Below are 17,731 nucleotides of genomic sequence, written 5' to 3' on the forward strand. Positions count from 1 at the left end.
AGGAGAAGATCGAAAAATTCTGCTTACTTTGGAAGATATGGGACCATGAAGAAATTCAAGAATACAACATTTTTAGTAGATCTTAGGAATACATTTAGGATACAACATTTTGGTAGTTCTTATTCTGTATTTGAAAAAACGTTTAACATTTTCTTCACACTTCATCCTCATAGGTAAGATACAAAACTGTGAGGAATCAGTTTGGCTTTTGATTTAACACAACAGATTATAGAGGTAGAAATTGAGGATAATTCCAGAGAAGCCCTAAAAATAGCGCTGATCTGCATTATAAATAATAGAAGTTAAAAGAAATAGGAAGCACATTTTTCCCCCGAAGCACGGAGAGAACGTGGTGTTTCTGCATTTGATGTCAGCTCAAATCCTACTAAAGTAGAACATCATCATGGTCCAACAGGAGACACTGGTCAGAGCGCCCACTCCTCAGACTACATGATTGATTGAAGCAAAGTAGGAGATGTAATTTGTTAGATTTTCAAAGAATAATTTCTGGCTACTTGTAGAATATTCTACATCTGTATGTGGGACAAACAGTCTTCTCTGAAGTGGCGTTGCCCCTTGGTGGCCATAGAGAGAAGTTCCATTGAAACATCATACACAGCTTCTTAAAAATTCATGTTCATTACCATGCGTGAATCAGAGCAAAGGAATAAGTGACTGAGTCTTCTTGCACCAATCATTTCCTTAGACAGAAGATTAGCCCTTGTTGAGAAATTGGCCCCCAGGCAGAATCACTGCACAGGGCCATCTTTCTTCCCGTAACATCAACATCAGCTCAAAAGAGCCCTTCACACTGAAGAGAACATGAATCTAAACAGTTACTAAATTAGACAGTTTTTGTCCCTTTCTGTCAACAATTGAAATAGTTATCTTTTTATTTTTAGCCAACAGAATGGGTCATAGTGATCTCATCATGGTAGTAATTTGATTTCCCTGATGGCTAAAGATGTAGAACAGGGGTTTGCAAACTTTTACCATAATGGATAGAACAGTAAATATTTTTGGCTTTGCAGGCCATTCAGTCTGTGTTGCGACTACTAGACTCTGCCATTTGTAGCATGAAAGAAGCCATTGATAGTACATTTTAAAAATGGGAATTGCTATGTTCCAACAAGATTTTATTTACAGAAATAGGTGCCTGGATGGATTTGGCTCATGGGACATATTTTGCTGATTCTTGATGTAGAGTATATATCTTTTATAAAGATTCTGATTAAATATTTTGCTCATTTTTAAACTGGGTAACATGTCTTTTATTGAGACTTTTAAAATGATGTGTTCTTGATTCAGTGAGCACTCTCATTGCCATGTGGTCAGAATCACCCTAAAATAATCCATAACTGCTTGAAAAAGATGACTTTGAAACCCGTGACTTAGAGGAGTACCGAGCAGTAAACATCACTATTGTGACAGGAATGAGCTGCAAAGTGAAATTCATTTTCCAATCATCATAAAGGATGATGGAATAAGCTGTGATATCATGTCAACTACTTTTGCTGATGTTAAGTTTCAAATAAAATCAGATGTCCTTGATGTTAGGTGTGTTCTGAGTGTAGAAGAAAAACAATTTTTTTTGAAGTTATCCATCTCTTGGCTGTTGTAGATAGTATTGTTATGAGCAGTGTGGTGCATGTGTGTTCTGAATTAGAGTTTTCTCTGGATATATGCCCAGGAGTGGGATTGCTGGATCATATGCTAACTCTTTAGTCTTTTTAAGGAATCCATACTATTTTCCATATTGGCTATTGACAGTACGCTAGATATGGAAGCAACCTAAATGTCCATCAACGGATGACTGGATAAAGAAGCAGTGGTATAGTAATACAATACAATACTACTCTGCCATAAAAAAGAATAAAATAATGCCATTTGCAGCAACATGAATGGACCTGGAGATTGTCATTCTAACGGAAGTCAGCCAGAAAGAGAAAGAAAAATACCATATGATATCACTTATATTTGGTATCTAAAAAAAAGAGGGTGATACTATGAACTCATCTATCAAATAGAAACAGACTTGCAGACTTAGTAAACAATCTCATGGTTACCAGGAGAAGGGAGTGGGAGGGGATACATTTGGGAGTTTGAGATTTACAAATGTTAGCCACTATATATAAACATAGATTTTAAAAAAGTTTCTGTCAGTACATATATGTAAACTAAAAGAGAGTGCAGTATATTGTATGTATGCATTTACATGTAATATAATGTATATGTGCAGCCAAACTTTAATAACTGTACTTAATAAAACTGAAAATGGAGAAGAGTTTCTTTTGTATAGCACAGGGAACTATGTTCAATATCTTGTAACAACCTTTAATGGAAGATAATATGAAAAAAAAATGTGTGTATGTGCATGACTGGGATACTGTGCTGTACACCAGAGATAGGCACACTGTAACTGACTGGACTTCAACAACAACAAAAAAGAACTTTCAATATAGGTGAGGACTAACAAGCCCTACAAACGAGTGTGGGGCCTCACGGTCAGACTGTGGCTGGAGGGGGCTGAGCCCGCTGAGGGTTTGTGTTCAGGCTGCAGGTGCCCGGGGAGTACTGTGCTCACAGCACAGAAGTAAGTCACCGAGTCTGTGGTCTGGGAAGAGGAAATGTTCAAGGAGCTGCGGCGTTCTTTAGCGACTGTTGTGGCACTGAATCTTCTATCGTGCTTTGTCCCTGAAGCAACGTAAAACAGGTGGATGAGGCGGCCCCCGGGGTTCTGACGATACCAGCGCAGATTGGACACAGTGGTGGAAAACTTGCACCACAGTGTGGAGGTGGCTCCCTCCTGGAGACTCAGGACTGGAGGACTCTGCTCCACATCCTCCCCTGTCACACCTGATGAGAAACAGAGAAACAGTCACACGTGAGGGTTACTAACTCCTACAAAACCCTGAAAGTGCCCCCAGGGATGATAAGTCTAGAAGGTCTGCAAGACTTGTCAGCTCCCATCCCTCCCCCCTCAACTATACTGCAGCTGCTCAATCCTGCAGATTCCCTGTGGGGCAGCCCCAACTCACAGCAAACCTGGGCAAGCAGAAGCCCCAGCACAGCACCCACCAGCCTCTTCATGACGCCTCGCCTTCTTGCTGGGATGTTTTCAGCGTATGATACATAACTTCACTCCTGGGTGGTGAGTGTCATGACTTGTTCTGGAACTGTTCCTGCTCCTGCAACCAGTCAGCTCACCCAGTGAAGCCTGCTCAGGGGACACTCTGTGACAGGAAGCCCCACCCTCTCAAGTCAAGTGAACTGAGAAAGGGCTGGAAAGGGGTAGATAGAGAGTGAGGGGGAAAGGGTGACTTTCAATGGTTTAGACACAATGTTGAACCTGGGAAATGAAATTTCAGATTTGCCCTTGATATAAAAAAAAAAGATTTGATAATAAAAGTGAAAAAATCAGCGAAGTCTAATATCTAGTCTTTGAAATTTTCCTTCTTTTGTTTTGTTTATATGAGTCTCTGTTTGATCCAGGAGTCTCTTCTGAGAGATACGGATAAAAATAATGACATAGATACAGATAAAAACAATGACAATAAAGATATATCCTTTACAACCATAGAATTCTAGTGCTTGAATCACAGAATAAAACAGAGCTATGAATTAAAAAGAGTATTCAGCAGGAAGCAGATTTCTTCTTATGTGCTGGTAAGGACTTAGTTTTTCCTCACACACAATATTCTCCCCTCTTTACTATTACTAGCTCTCAATTGTGCTTCAAAATTTCTAAGCCTTTTGTTGAAAAGCAAAATTCAACTGAGTAAATATGAAGATGTAACTGATTTATTAAGCAATGATTAATCGGGCAGCTTCCCATCCCATCCAGCAGCTAAAAGGGTGCTCTGAGGGGCTACAAGGTGGAAGGTTTTTACAGGAAGGATGCTGAAAGGGATCTATTAGAAAAAGAAAAGAAAGGATAGTTTTTAGGCCTTCTTTTGGAGGAGGGTGAAGGTTTTGTCATGCAGATGGCTCCTCTTCCTCTGGAGGATGGAGAGCTCCCATGGGACATACAACCTCTCTAGTGTTAACCGGAAAATTTCTACTGATTGATTAAGATTACATTTCTGGGGAAAGGTGACACTGCATTTGGGTGAGATGTTAAGTCTAGGTTTGGTATCATGGGCTTTTAGCACAACTGACACCATTTTGAGTCTGCGGTTTTCATTTTAACACTTTCAACAACTATTCTCAACTAGATGCCCTAGGGTAGGCCCTCGGTATAAGAAAAGCTTACAGTGCCTCCTAGAGGCTAAAACCTTAAGAAAGGAATACTTCTGTTATGAAACCAAACTCGAGTTCCTCACCCAGTGGGCAGCAAAACCAATCTACTGATACCAGATTGTGGTGAAAGAAAGTGCAGCATTTATTTGTGGGGTGCCAGACAAGGGAAATGGGCAGCTCATGCTTGAAAACCCCAAACTCCCTGACGGCTTTCAGGGAAGAGATTTAAAGGCAACATTTGGAGTGGAGTGGAAAAGCTTGTGGCCCTTCTTCTGACTGGCTGATGGTGAGGTAGCAGGGTGATGTTTCAGTGTGAAGGAAAAGCCGGGCTGGTCTAACAAGATAACTCACAAGTCTAGGAATGTGAAGGAGAGGCTGCGCTGGGCTAACAAGATAACTCACAAATCTAAGTATTGGAATACTGATCTGAGTTCTGCTAGACTAACTTGTAACTCTAGGTTAATTAGAGTTGGTTTGCTGTTCATGATTTTTGCTAGCCAGCTGGGTTTTCAAAGATATATATCTGGCTTTGGAATGTTGGTTTGCTGCCTCCCCGCCTCCACTTTTGTGATGATAATGCTGCTAAAGCTGTTCCATGCCTATTGGCCTAATACCCCAAGCTTGTACTTTACCCTATAAAACCTCATGTGCACATCTTGGAGGTGCTCAGAGCTTCGGAGCAGAAGCTCCTCTGAGCCTGCCGGCCTAATACATCTCAGTACTCCAACCCTCCGAGTGGTACTTGTTTCTTGACTGGCCTGTCATTTCCGTAACATCAGGAATCTTAATCATCAGCCTTCTGAGTCCAGCCAGCCTGGAGTCCGGCTGCTAGTGGTCAGCATGCAGTCACCACCCTCCACGTGGGTGGGGGCCTCAGTTTGTGCAAAATAACTCAAGGATTTGTGTCAGATTCTTGTGTATATCCCTTGATGAGAGACTAGGACTCTGTTTTATTGCTGAACTATTGTTTCTTGACTGCTTTCCCTTTGTTTCTGTGTTCCCTCACTTCCCTAATTAGTAACTGCTTGGGTCTTTTTTAGAACTCAAGAAAGGCGTAGCAGACTACAGCATTTTTTTTAATAAAAAAGAAATCATATTTATACTTCAATTAAAAAAAAACCAAACTAGGGACTTGGAGGGGCTTTTGTACCCAGAATGGTCCTGCAGGGTCCTACTTGGTCTCACTTCTCACTCAGCAGATACCCACAGCTCAGCCTGGCTGTCTTTTTCTAGGACTGTACCTGTGAATTAATGTGATGCTACAGAAGTATCCACAAGGATGGAGAGTACCGAGGACTATGAGTCACCCAGTGCCTTTTTATGAAAATAAATTATTTCACACAATAGAATTTCATGTAGTGATATAAAAATAATCCTTTTAATTCTTACTTATGAACTTACAAAAAATGAGCCCTCCAATGTGATTCAGCCAGTTTAGCCATATATTTAAGTCTGTCTAAGACCTAAGAAACTGCAAAAATCAATTAGAGTTGTAACCTGCCAATGGCTTATGATATAGTGAGGGAGACAAATATCTTTGTAAATGGCATAAAGGCTTAGAGGATGCCAGACTAAAAGGAAGCCATAAATATTACATGAACATCAAGGCAGTAACAGTTACTTCCGGACTGTATTACAGGAGACCACTCAGTGGATGACAGGCCTTCTGTTGAAGTGACAACACTGGATAGTAGCAAAGTGAGAATGGGTGATCTTTGAAAGGGGCTTGTTTATTTAATTTGGGGATTGGGGGGTAATTAGGTTTACTTACTTATTATTAATGTATTTATTTTAGAAAAGGTGCTGGGATTGAACCCAGGACCTTGTGCATACCAAACATGTGCTCTTCCACTTGAGCTATGCCCTACCCCCTTGTTCATTTTAAATACAAGGAACAGGGAAGACAAGCAAGTATGTGGACAGGGCCACCCATCACACACACACACACACACACACACACACATAAGTGTACTAAAGAACATGGGGTATCTCTGTCACTTAAGTCTGGGCACAGTCTGTAACCTTAAACAACTAACACCATTCAGGTTCAAGGAAAATGCTTATCCACGTACCATAATAGTTGTCCTTGAAATTGCATTTGAATATCTGAAAATTTGTGGATTGTGCTGGTGCTGACATAGAAGGCCAACTCTTATTTGGAATCTGGGTGAGTTTTAGGGAAGAGAAAACAAAAGTTAATTATCCAACCTAACTGTTCCTCTCAGATGTCATGGATGCAATGGATTCTTTCATAATGAAAGTGTTTCCCAGGAGTCCTGAGGATCCATTATTTAAATTCTCATGTGTTCTCGTCTGTGGTTCTGAAGGATGCTCATAAGTCAGCACAGTATTCACAGCAGTGGCTCTTGTTGCTGGGATGCTCTGCTGTATTAAGCATTATTACTTTTAAATTATATATATTTACTGTAAACTGAACCTACCTGAAGAGTGATATTTGCTTTAACAGTTAGAAGGGCATTGAAACTAGAGTTTTAAAAGGCTTAATTTGTATTAAAAATCTGTAACTTTAAAATAAATTTTAAATAAAATTTCAGTTTTAAGTATATTTAAAAATCTGTTTATTACTATTGTTATTTGTATCTTGTTTTTGGCTTTAGTAGATTATTTTAAAGGAAAAATAAGTTTTTGAAAACATATGAAAATAATTTTAGCTTGTGCCCTTGTCTCAGACTCTATACACAATAATGATTCTCTGTAGAATGATTTGGATGCCAAAGCGATGGAGAATGAGGGCCTGTATATTTCACTGAAGTAAGAAGTGAACTGATCTGCAGACACGGAAGCTCAGGAGGACAGTTCAAGAATGTTGCAAATGTTTAGTGAAGAGACTGTGAGAGATAGTGCAGACAAATAACTAAAGATGACTGAGAAATCACTAATTATTACAGAGCCCCCTGTGAGTATTAAAGAATTGAATTAAAAGGGAGAAAAAGGATAGAGGTAGCCTGGCTGAGTCTGACTCAGAATCACCAATCCCAAGATTCCACGTGGAATTTTGGGGTGACATTGTATTTAACTTAGAATGATTGTTACTCGGGACCGCTGGTTAAAGGATTTTTTCCGTCATACTATATTGTCTTGGAGAGGTCCTCTCATATACATCCTTAAATGCCAGCTCTAATTAAGTGCATCAGCCCCAAATGCTTTAATCAAAGAGCTGAAGTCCTTTAAGGAAAGAAGCCTATCTGAATGCCTGTAAAATAGACTGGAGATAACACAGTTAGAAATAAACAACTGTCCTGGGTTTTCTGATAGCTTGTGAAATGAGAGTAATGCTGTAAGTCAAATTCTCTGACTTGCCTTATATCAACTCACATGGCCGACCTCAAGCCATCTCAGCCCATCACTATTTCAAACAACGTGGGAGAAAGTAGCTCCTTCTAGCTTGTTGAAGATCAGACAGCCACATTCCCTCTGGAATCCTGACTCTAGAGGATAAAAATTCCAAACTTCAGAAAACTTCCCTTTGCAAAATGGAAAAAAAAAAAAAAAAAGGAAAGAAAAGAAAAAGGGAAAAAAGGGAAGAAAAAAGAAGAGATAAGGAAAGATGAAAATGAAAAGAATCTGAGATGCCCATAGGAACAAAACACTTTCCGGATTCTGTATTCTCTGTGCTGTTTGCCCTCACAGAATATGCTCAGGCTGAGCCCCTGAGTCTTTTAGGCTACAATGTCACAGGAGGTTTGTGTTCAGCTCCCCCCGCAGACTCAGGCACTGTGTCACTCAGAGCACAGAAGTACTCTGCTGAGTCGCTCCAATGGGCTGACGTTTTCTTCAGGTGGAAGGAGGTTTCATTCCTCCTAAATTCAGCCTCAAAACCTTTGATGCCTGAAACAAGGCCATTTCCAGACGTGTACTTCAGGAGAAGCTGGAGTCCTTGGTTGGGGTACTGCACGTACCAGAAGAGAGTCGGTTGATAAGAGGATGAGTAGTTGCACCTCAGCTCCAGGCGGGCTCCTTCAGGGACAGTGATGCCGTGCCTGTCAGGCTGGGTCACTGACTGAGCTGCGGCTCCTCCTGAAACATCAATGCTGTATCAATGAACTCAGCTAAAACAGAAAGTCTCTATTCAAAGTCAGGACAGAACAATGTTCCATGTGTGGACAAGGGACTAAAATGGAATAGTACTCACCCAGGAACAGGAGCACCTCCAGCATCAAGGTGAACACCAAGATCATGGTGGAGCAGTGAAGAGGCAGTGAACTCCTTTCTGGCAGATTCTCCACAAACAAAAGTCTGATGACTGGTGGACTCGAACCCAAGTTGCTCTGAGTTTGAGAAATGACAGGGGATTTAGATTTCCTCTTCTTATGGACTCTACAGTGAGTGTTAGGAAGAGAGGCCGACTTAACAGTACTGCCTGCCCCTGGAGTCTAAAACGCTTTACCCGTCACTGTGCAAGAAATGTTGTTAGAACATCTCTTTAAACTGTAGGGAAGGAAGCTTTTTATGAGCTTGTTCTGATCTTTTTCAGAAAAGCCATTTCCAATTTAGGCAGCAGCACCCTCCAGGGGCCAAACAGAGAGTTAAGGAGAAGTTCACAATGTTTGTGACCTTCCCCATCTCCTCCCTGCCCTTCTGTGGTTGAATTCCAAAGCATTATGGTTATGTACAGAAGAGAATATATGTTTTTTAGGCCCCCATTCAATTGGGCTTTTTAAAACAGCACAGAATTTTGAATAAAAATTGAATACAAAATAATTTTTAGAATGAGAAATAAAATTACAACTAATTACATTTTTCAATTTCCAGATTTAACTAGAAGCCAAAAGGAAATAACCCAATATTTTTCAACTGCTAAAAGAGAAGAGCCATCAATCCAGAGTGATGTACATATAAAATTACCCTGCAGGAATAAAGGGAAAATTGAGACATTGTCAGATGAAGGAAAACTAAGAACATTTGTCACCAGTAGACCTATCCTAAAAGGATGCTTAAAGGACGTTCTCTAAACAGAAAAAAAGTGATAAAGGAAGGAATCTTGAAACAACGGGAAAGGAAGAAAGAACATAATCAGCAAAAATATGGGTAAATTCAGTAGAGTTTTCTCTTCCTCTTGAGTTTTCTAAATTATATTTGATTGATCAAATCAAAATCATAACCCTATCTAATGAGGTTCTAAACACACTTGGGAAAATACTAAAGAAAATTATGTTATGAATAGGGGAGAATAAGTGGGTGTAAAGGGAAGCGGTGTTTTTATGTTTCATTCAAATTGGTGAAATGATATTACTAAGAGAATATTATGTATATATAATGGAATAACTAGAGCAACCATTTTTTAAACTATATAATAAGACGCATCTAAAACACCAGAGATAAATTGAAATATAATTCTAAAAAATGTCAAATAACTCACAGGATGTCAGAAGAAAAAAAATGAGGGAACAAAAAACAGTGAGAACAAAAAAAAATCAAATAAAATGGAAGATTAAGCCCTAAAATATCAATGGCATTAAATGCAAATTATCTACATACACAAACTAGAGATGGATCTGTATACATCAATAAAATAACAAGTTAGACAAAAAGTGCATTTAAAAATGTGACCCAACTACAGCTGACTACAAGAAACTCATTTCAAATAAGACACAGTCATCTTGAAAGGAAAAGGATGGGAAAAGATAGATCATGCAACCACTAATCAAAGGAAAGCAGTAATGGCTATATTATATCAGGTAAAGTAGATAGATTTCTGAAAGAAGGAAATGACCAGAGACAGAGAGGAACATTATATACTGATGAGAAGATAAATTACCAAGAAGACATAACAATGCTAAATGTGTATGCACCAGCTAACGGAGCTGAAAATAAGCTCAAAAATATTGATAGAACTAAAAAGAAAAACAGACAAATCTAGAGAGAGTTATAGTTGGACACTCCCATACCCCGCTCTCCACAACTGGTGGAGCAATTCCCCGGAAAATCAGCAAGGGTATCACCACCAAGCATGGTCCATTTTGAGTTAATCTTTATTATGTATATTTAAAAGATTTTTTTAAAAGAGGAAATGCCATTATCTGTGCCTTAAGCTTTTCCTGCTTGCTGTGATCAAGTAACAAGCTCAAAGCAACACTTCCCATAGAAGAGTGAAAAATCCTTTTATCCTTTGAGCCTGAAAATTTCCCTTTCATACTGATTATAATTTCTCTACCTACAAAGTAAAGTTAAAAATATAGCACCCAAACCAAACCCTTCTCAACTCATCAGCCTCTGGAATCCTCTGTCATGAATTACAGGGCAATGTTTTCTAGTATAGATTTGGAAAATGGTTACATCTATCTTACAGTCAAAGATAACTGTAATCTTTTCTGATGTTCACAGCATTAAACTTTAAAATTCTCCGAGAAAAATGCCTATCCATCTGTAAGTCATCAAACTGAACCAAAAGTGAGATTTTCCTTCCTTGTCTGTAACTTCTTTGCTATAATTGAGCATGTGTTTCTTAAAGAAGAGAATATTCTCTACAAATTGTCCCAAGAATGAAAATCCCCTCATTTTGTTACTACTTTTTGCTGAAATTACATGATTCCATCTAACTTTTATTCACAGTCACCATCCCAAGGTCAAATTGCTCATTTCCCCCAAGATGAAGTGACTCTCCTTCCCGCTGGCCCCAGGGCAGAGCCCTGACTGTGTGCTCATAGGAGGATTCTGAAAGGGCCAATGTTACAACTGGGGATAAAACTGTCTAACAGTTTTCTTAAGGATAGAGAATTCAGGAGCTTACAAGTGCCCTTGATTGAAGTAATTCACTCTTTGGAACCAGAATCAGAAAATTAGAAAAACAAGCACATTGGGTTTTTCTGTCTTAGGGTTTAAGATTCCCAGTAGTAGGAAGTATCCACCCCAAGCCCAGGTCACTAGACATGAAAGAAAAAAATATACAAGGAGTCAGAGCAAGTCATGGGAATGGTAAAGGTAAAGGACAACAGAGAGTTTCACTCCATCTGACTGGATCACGGACAACATCTAGTGTGTGGAGAGCATCTACTGTACAAAGGCCACGTCCTTTGTGCCCCAGACATGAGGATGGAAAGGAAAAGTATTAGGGCTCAAAGAGAACTAAGTTAGCTGTGAGTTTGTTTCAGCCTGTACCACTGCCTGCCGCTCCATCCACTACCATCCTTAGCTTTACAGGGCTCCTATCTCTAGCCACAGGAAGTAAATATTTAAGGCTGAAATTCTAAGATAAAAGCTCTAGAAGTGAAAACAGAAAAGCAACAATCCAGCGGGGGATGTCATCACCAGCTGAAATCTAGAAGAATCGGCATGCGTCAATAGAAGAATTCCAAGTCCACAAGAAAATGAGTTATATACCGTCCTACAGACTCAAGTAATAAATGACTGTCAATGCCAGTAAGAGGGAGATCATCTAAATTGCAAACCCGGAAATAGTGGCATATGAGGAAAATCTGTACCAACAGGAAGGGGAATGATGGCACATGCAAACAGAAGGCATGTTCTCATGGTGATGAGACATGGCCAGATGCAAGAATAACTGATCCATAATTATCTAGCAGCATGCAAAGGGTAGAAGCTCTGTATGTGTTGATGGTATGTATCAATTAATTAATTCTTCTTTGATCCACAAATATTTAATGTGCAACCACTCTGTGCCACGGACTGTGTAATATGCAATGCAAACCTGCTTCCTGGCCCTATGGCGCTCGCAGTGATAGGCACAACAGGAATTTTTAAGTCTATACGTAAGTATTGATATCAGTGTAGGTATGTGAAAACATATTAATTGCAAAAAACATTAATTGCAACAGTCCCTTTTGTCTTGGATTTTGGAGAGAGATTTCAATACATGAGAACACGTGAAGAGAGACCACAAACAAACATGTTTGGAGATGCTTGCAAAACATACACGAAGCCCTTTTTTTTTGTTTTCCTTAGCCTATTATCCATAGTGACGATACATGAGAAAACTGATGATTCACAGAGGAGTCAGAGAGAATAGGAGTGAAGCTGTCGTGGTGTATCTTTTTCAATCTTCCTCAAGCTAAGTTAGGGAAGATTCAAAAGATTGGCTCAAAGAGTTTGAAACGAGTCCCTGGAGTCCGAAGAACCATTAAGGCAGATACGTAAATAAACTGTGATATATTCACGCAACAATGAGAATAAACCAACTAAACTGCACAAAACATGTATGAATCTTAGAAACATAATACTGAGAAGAAACTGTATCAAGAAAAAAATCCAAACTATATTATCCTATTTGTACAGTGTTCAAAAATGGACAAAGCCAATCTATCCATGGGATTGTGGTTTCCCTGGAAGGATGGCAGTGACCAGGAGGAGACACACGGGGGCTTCCCGAGAACAAGGCTACAAACAAGACAGAGCGGCAGAGTCAGTCTGCCTCTGGGAGGTCCTAAATCTTCCAACGAAGCTTCCTAAAGCCCCTTTCTCAACAGCAGCACAGACTGGGGTGCAGCAGGGCAAACGTCACGGCAGCAGCACAGGCTGCAGCACGGAGCCATTTAGGCTTGTGATCGTTCAGGTTTTATACCTTTGCTGATCGCGTTCCTAGAGATCCTGCATTAGTTAATTCCCATTTCCAATCAGGTATATCCCGGGTCCATAAATTCTGGGGTTTTTTTAATTTTTAGTTTTTATTGAAGTATAGTCAGTTTACAATGTTGTGTCTATTTTTGGTGTACCGCATAATGCTTCAGTCATTCATGTACCCACATATATTCCTTTTCATATTCTTTGTCACTACAGGTTACTACAAGATGTGGAATATAGTTCCCCCAAATCCTGGTTTATTTGCAATGAATAATCTAGAAATACCCTGTGTGCCCTGCTAAGGTCATTCTGGATAAGAACTTAGTACAGAATAACCCCGAAAAATTCCTCTTTATCTTTCAAGTGTAAATGTAATTACTATGTCCACAAAGAGGTCAGCTCAGGTGACCTCAAAGGAGGCACAAAGCAAGTTATGGGCACACAATGCTCTCCTTCCCAATGGCATTTATTTACTTATAGGCAAAATATTCTAAAGATGATAATAGAAGAATTAGAGATATGAGATGATCAAGAAATTTTAAAATAGCTGTTGTGGTGAGATATGTCAGTGATGAAGGAAATAGGATGTGATTTGGGGGATGTTAGGGATCAAGTAGCGATTAGGGACCATGACTTCACACTGGCGCCAGTTTGCGTTGCTAGGCCACCTTCTCCAAAATGCCTTAGAAGCATCTTCGTGCTTCAGAAGTACAAATAGATTGAAGTAAACATTAAACAAGATGGATAATTGAATATTTTAGGTCCTGTGCTTTTAATTTTTTTGCTGAATGTTGGGAATCCTCTTTTGAGTCTCTCTCACCGATACAGTTTCCTGCGCCACACTCTAGGACACATTTTTCTTGTTTCAATTCTTTCATCTACATCCTTGTAAACTGCTTATATCCATTTTCTTCATTAAAAGTTGTCTCTGGAAGACTTGAGTTACGTTCTTCCAATATGTGTGTTTTACAAAATTTAACTGTTTAACTAGTTAATTTCCTGATGACTTGGCTACATCATTCTGTTGTTTCTCTCTCTCTCTCTATTTCTCTCTCTCTCACTCTCGCACACACACACACTCATGCTTTCTTTTCTGGAAAATTGTCCTCTATTGGGATCATTGTTATTTGTACAGTAGGGGCAGAAAATCCTTATACAAGGAGGACTGTCTTCCTTTTTGGAATTCCAGATGGAGACAAATCCACTAGGGTAACTCCCACCTAACATTATCCAACAGCAGCACAGAGACATTGCTGTTTTAGATGTTATGTGACAGCTATTCTGCACGTATTTGGTGCAAAATTGTCTGAAACTGAGGCCATCTGGAGTCATTAGAATCTAAAGTGTAAGTAAAGGCCTTCATATAAGTAAATATGCATCAGTATTTGTGCAGTGAACCTAAAAGTCTAACAGTTCAGGTGTATATTTGGCCAAATAGTACTGAATTTAAAAATATGTAATCACCATAAAAAAGTTTAAAAAATACTTTGCCAAATGATCTACTTCAAGATAAAGAAGTGAAACTAAAGATGCTTTAGATGAATGACACTATGTATCAGAGAGAGATTCCCTGAGCTACACAGATCGCATTTCCCTTAGCATGAATTTTCCACTTCTAACCCCCCTTCCCCCAATGGCACAGCCTCTGCCCTCTTCTGTCCACGGTGCGATTCTCAACCAGGTGTTCACAGCTGGGGGATCACGTTGAGACCTGAGGTTTCCGTGGGGCTCCCACAGGCATCCACATCACTGTGGTCGTTCAGAGCACAGAAATACACCGCTGAGTCCCCGAGCTCCAAGGCTGTGATGGTGAGGCTGATGGAACTGGCCGATTTCTGGAAGTTCAAAAAATATCGACCCTCTGTTGTATTTCGCTCATTGTAAGACTCCTGATGAATGAGGAAAAGCATTTCCCCGCTTGCTGCTTGTTTGTACCAGAGTAAATAATAACTGTAACCTTTAGCTTCATATACACAGTCCAAGGTGGCCGCCTCCTTCTCCGGCCTAGAAATTGCTGGCTGGTCTTGAGTTACCTTCTGGGCTTTGACAGATCCTGGAGGGGAAAAAAATTTATATATACATATACATGATTGCATACATACATACATACATACATATATATATATATATATATATATATATATATATATATATATATATATATATATATATTTACAGAGGGAGAGAGACTACAGGGTGCAATATTTGAAAGCAAGATTTTTCTAGTGCAAACTTACTATTGATTGCTGTTAGACGTGTGCAGCTGGACAAATGTCAATCAGGAGAGTTGCTTTGATAACATTAAGCACAAAGACAAAGGGAAAAATACATATATATATATAGAGAGAGAGAAAGAATTCGGTTGATTCTCCTGGTGGTACCCAGCAGACTGTATGGAGCAGATGTAGGACTAAGAGTTCTGAATCCACCACCAATCCCACTACTCAGCTCTCCTAGACCCCACCAGAAATAGTGAGCTGCCCTGCGCCCAGCGTGGGAGCCGAGAGGAGCCTGAGACTGCCCGCGGCCATCCTTACCAGCCTTACCAAGGCAGACGGACGCTATGACGACTCTCAGCAGCCCAGGGAACCGCATGTTGGAAGCTCTTCCTCTGAGGGAAATGGGTTGTGTTCTCTCTCAAATTCAGGTCTAAATGCCTGGCCTGTGTCTGACAGGGCGCGTGCCCAGTCACTGAGCTGTGAGATGCTTTGCACCGGAACAGGAAATGAAACTTGCTGGTCTCCGGTTGCCTGTGTCATGGCGTAGCGTGTTGACATGGTTGATTATTCTAACCTACCTCTTTAGACTTATTGTAATTAGATTGACAACAGATATGTCAGAGCTGCAATCTCCCTTTTGCCATATGCAGCCAGGGGATCTAAGGTGGACTTAAAGTTACATGACACATAAAATTTATTATGATTATGGTGACTTTTGAGAACAAATGGTCACCCATGATTTTCTATGCTTTTTTTTTTTTTTGATCTGCAGCCAAAATCTACAATGATTTAAGCTCACAAATTTATTATCTTCCAGGCAGGAAGATAAAACTGTTCACTCTCAATCATCGTAACTTTTCTTCCTACATTCCAAGGCATTGGTTTCTGGGGAGACTTACACCAGATAAAAAGGTCTGTGTCTGCTTAATACTATCAAAGCAACTTTGCTGATTGACAACATTTGTCTGGCTGCACATGTGTAACAGCAGTCAACAGTAAGTCTGCTAGAAAAATCTTGCTTTCAAATATTGCACCCTATAGTCAAAATGAGTATAATATCGCCAGACCCTGCATTCTTACTCCCTTATATCAAAATTGTAGCCATTAGAAAATTGCAAATGCCTCTTCAGCCCACTGCGGCAGCTCTGGCGCAAAGGCTCTCACTGAGAGCAGCAGCTCAACAGCTGTAGGTCTCAGCCACATGGAGGTGGGTGTCTGATGTGCTTGGCAGCCATGTGCTGATTTCCGATTGTGATTCAGCTTATGCACCTTTTAATCATCTGTTTCTTTTTGCTTCCATAGGTTAAAATATGAAGGATTTCTAACATCCATTTTACATTCTGAGAAAATAGAATGTATTTAAATTCAATCTGGAGAAGACAGGACGCTTTCCAGCTGAGCACACGCACTTCTGGGGATCAGAGCTTAGGTCCCCTCTAACACTGAAATCCAACCTAACCAATCTGAGAGAAATCCCCCACCTCCTAGGTTTCTAGGACTTAGAACTGAGCTTCGTTCATTTTCCTGAAAACCTCTAAATAAACTCAAAACTACCCATGGGAGAATGTACCTCTTCCTCCCAAGGCCACTCACTGCCGCCCACCTGCGCCTCTGGGTTTGTGCTCAGCTCCCCCTGCAGCCCCTCTCACTGTGTCTCTCAGAGCACAGTAGTACACGGCCGAGTCTGACATCTGCACGGACGGTTTCTGCAGGTGGAAGGTCCTGTTACTCTTAACAAGAGTGGCCTGAAAACCCTGATGCTCGGGCCTCGGGTTTGCAGCGGAGCCTTTCAGGAGGAGCTGAGGAGCTCTGTTGACATACTGCACATACCAGAAAAGGTAGGCATCTGAATAACTGCTCTGGTAAGTGCAGTTCAGGATCAAAAGTGCCTCCTCTGGGAGAGTGACTGGGACTTCAGTCTGGGTCACTGAGTCTCCACTGGTTCCCCCTAAAAGAGAATTACTTTGTTATGTTAGAAATGCACAGGAGGAGAGTTTCCTGCCAGAGAGGAAAACTAAAAGCAAGGATTAACGTTTAGGATGAAATGTTACTTACTGAATAGTAAGAAGATGAGAAGAACAGGGTGAGGCGCAGAAAGCATGTTGGCAGAAGAAAATGATCCTTGCTCCCCAGAATACACCAGATCTAATAGGTTTAGTCTCCAGCTGGATGGTATAGAAACTTCTCACTCAGAAACCAAGAGCCCCTCTCTGCACAGCAAGTCATGTGTCTTGTGGCCGCAGAGGCAGGCAAGTCAAACCAGCGCCTGAAGGCAAACAGGAACCGCGGCTGAAGGAAGCCCGCCCTCTGGTGGTCCTCCGACAAATTGCACACAGCCAGGTCTGATCTGATCTCCTCCTCCTTACAATAGCTTAAGAAATGATAAAGGGGAATGAGACAGGACTCAAAGCTAAGAACCCTAAATAAAAGTATGCTTGGGGAAATATCCAGTTATTACTTCCAACATTTAGATGTGGCACAGATATCTATAGCTTCCCCAGCAATCCCCGACACAACTTCTAGTGGAATAGTCTGGGGTCTCTTCCTTGCATGTGTCTCCATGGATCCCATGGGTCAGAGAAGGGTCCCTCTGCCTAGAAAGTCCTCGCTACTGTTTTCGTCCTTCACCTGAATTAGCTCTGTTCATCCTGCAAGACTCAGTCCACGTGTCGTGGAGGAAACACGACCTCCTGCAGTTCTCAAGTAATCTGTGGTTGGATGATCAGGATCTTCCC

At 40.5% G+C, this 17,731-nt stretch overlaps 1 protein-coding gene and 3 gene segments (V, D, J or C); all 4 read right to left on the reverse strand.

Annotated features, from left to right (window-relative positions):
- LOC105068757 (M1-specific T cell receptor alpha chain) overlaps positions 1 to 17,731 on the reverse strand; it is a 493,537-nt gene that overhangs the window by 440,682 nt on the left and 35,124 nt on the right. The gene's annotated exons all lie outside the window — the stretch shown is intronic.
- LOC141577931 (T cell receptor alpha variable 22-like) lies at positions 2,012 to 3,848 on the reverse strand. The segment is given in 2 exon segments: positions 2,012 to 2,856; positions 3,039 to 3,848. Coding segments are annotated over 2 exon segments (429 nt in total).
- Positions 6,981 to 8,754, reverse strand: LOC105074896 (T cell receptor alpha variable 8-2-like). The segment is given in 2 exon segments: positions 6,981 to 8,277; positions 8,393 to 8,754. Coding segments are annotated over 2 exon segments (399 nt in total).
- Positions 13,226 to 15,910, reverse strand: LOC123618965 (T cell receptor alpha variable 19-like). The segment is given in 2 exon segments: positions 13,226 to 14,830; positions 15,324 to 15,910. Coding segments are annotated over 2 exon segments (417 nt in total).

The sequence above is a fragment of the Camelus bactrianus genome, chromosome 6, assembly GCF_048773025.1.
Source record: "Camelus bactrianus isolate YW-2024 breed Bactrian camel chromosome 6, ASM4877302v1, whole genome shotgun sequence".
In the NCBI taxonomy this organism is placed as follows: Eukaryota; Metazoa; Chordata; class Mammalia; order Artiodactyla; family Camelidae; genus Camelus; species Camelus bactrianus.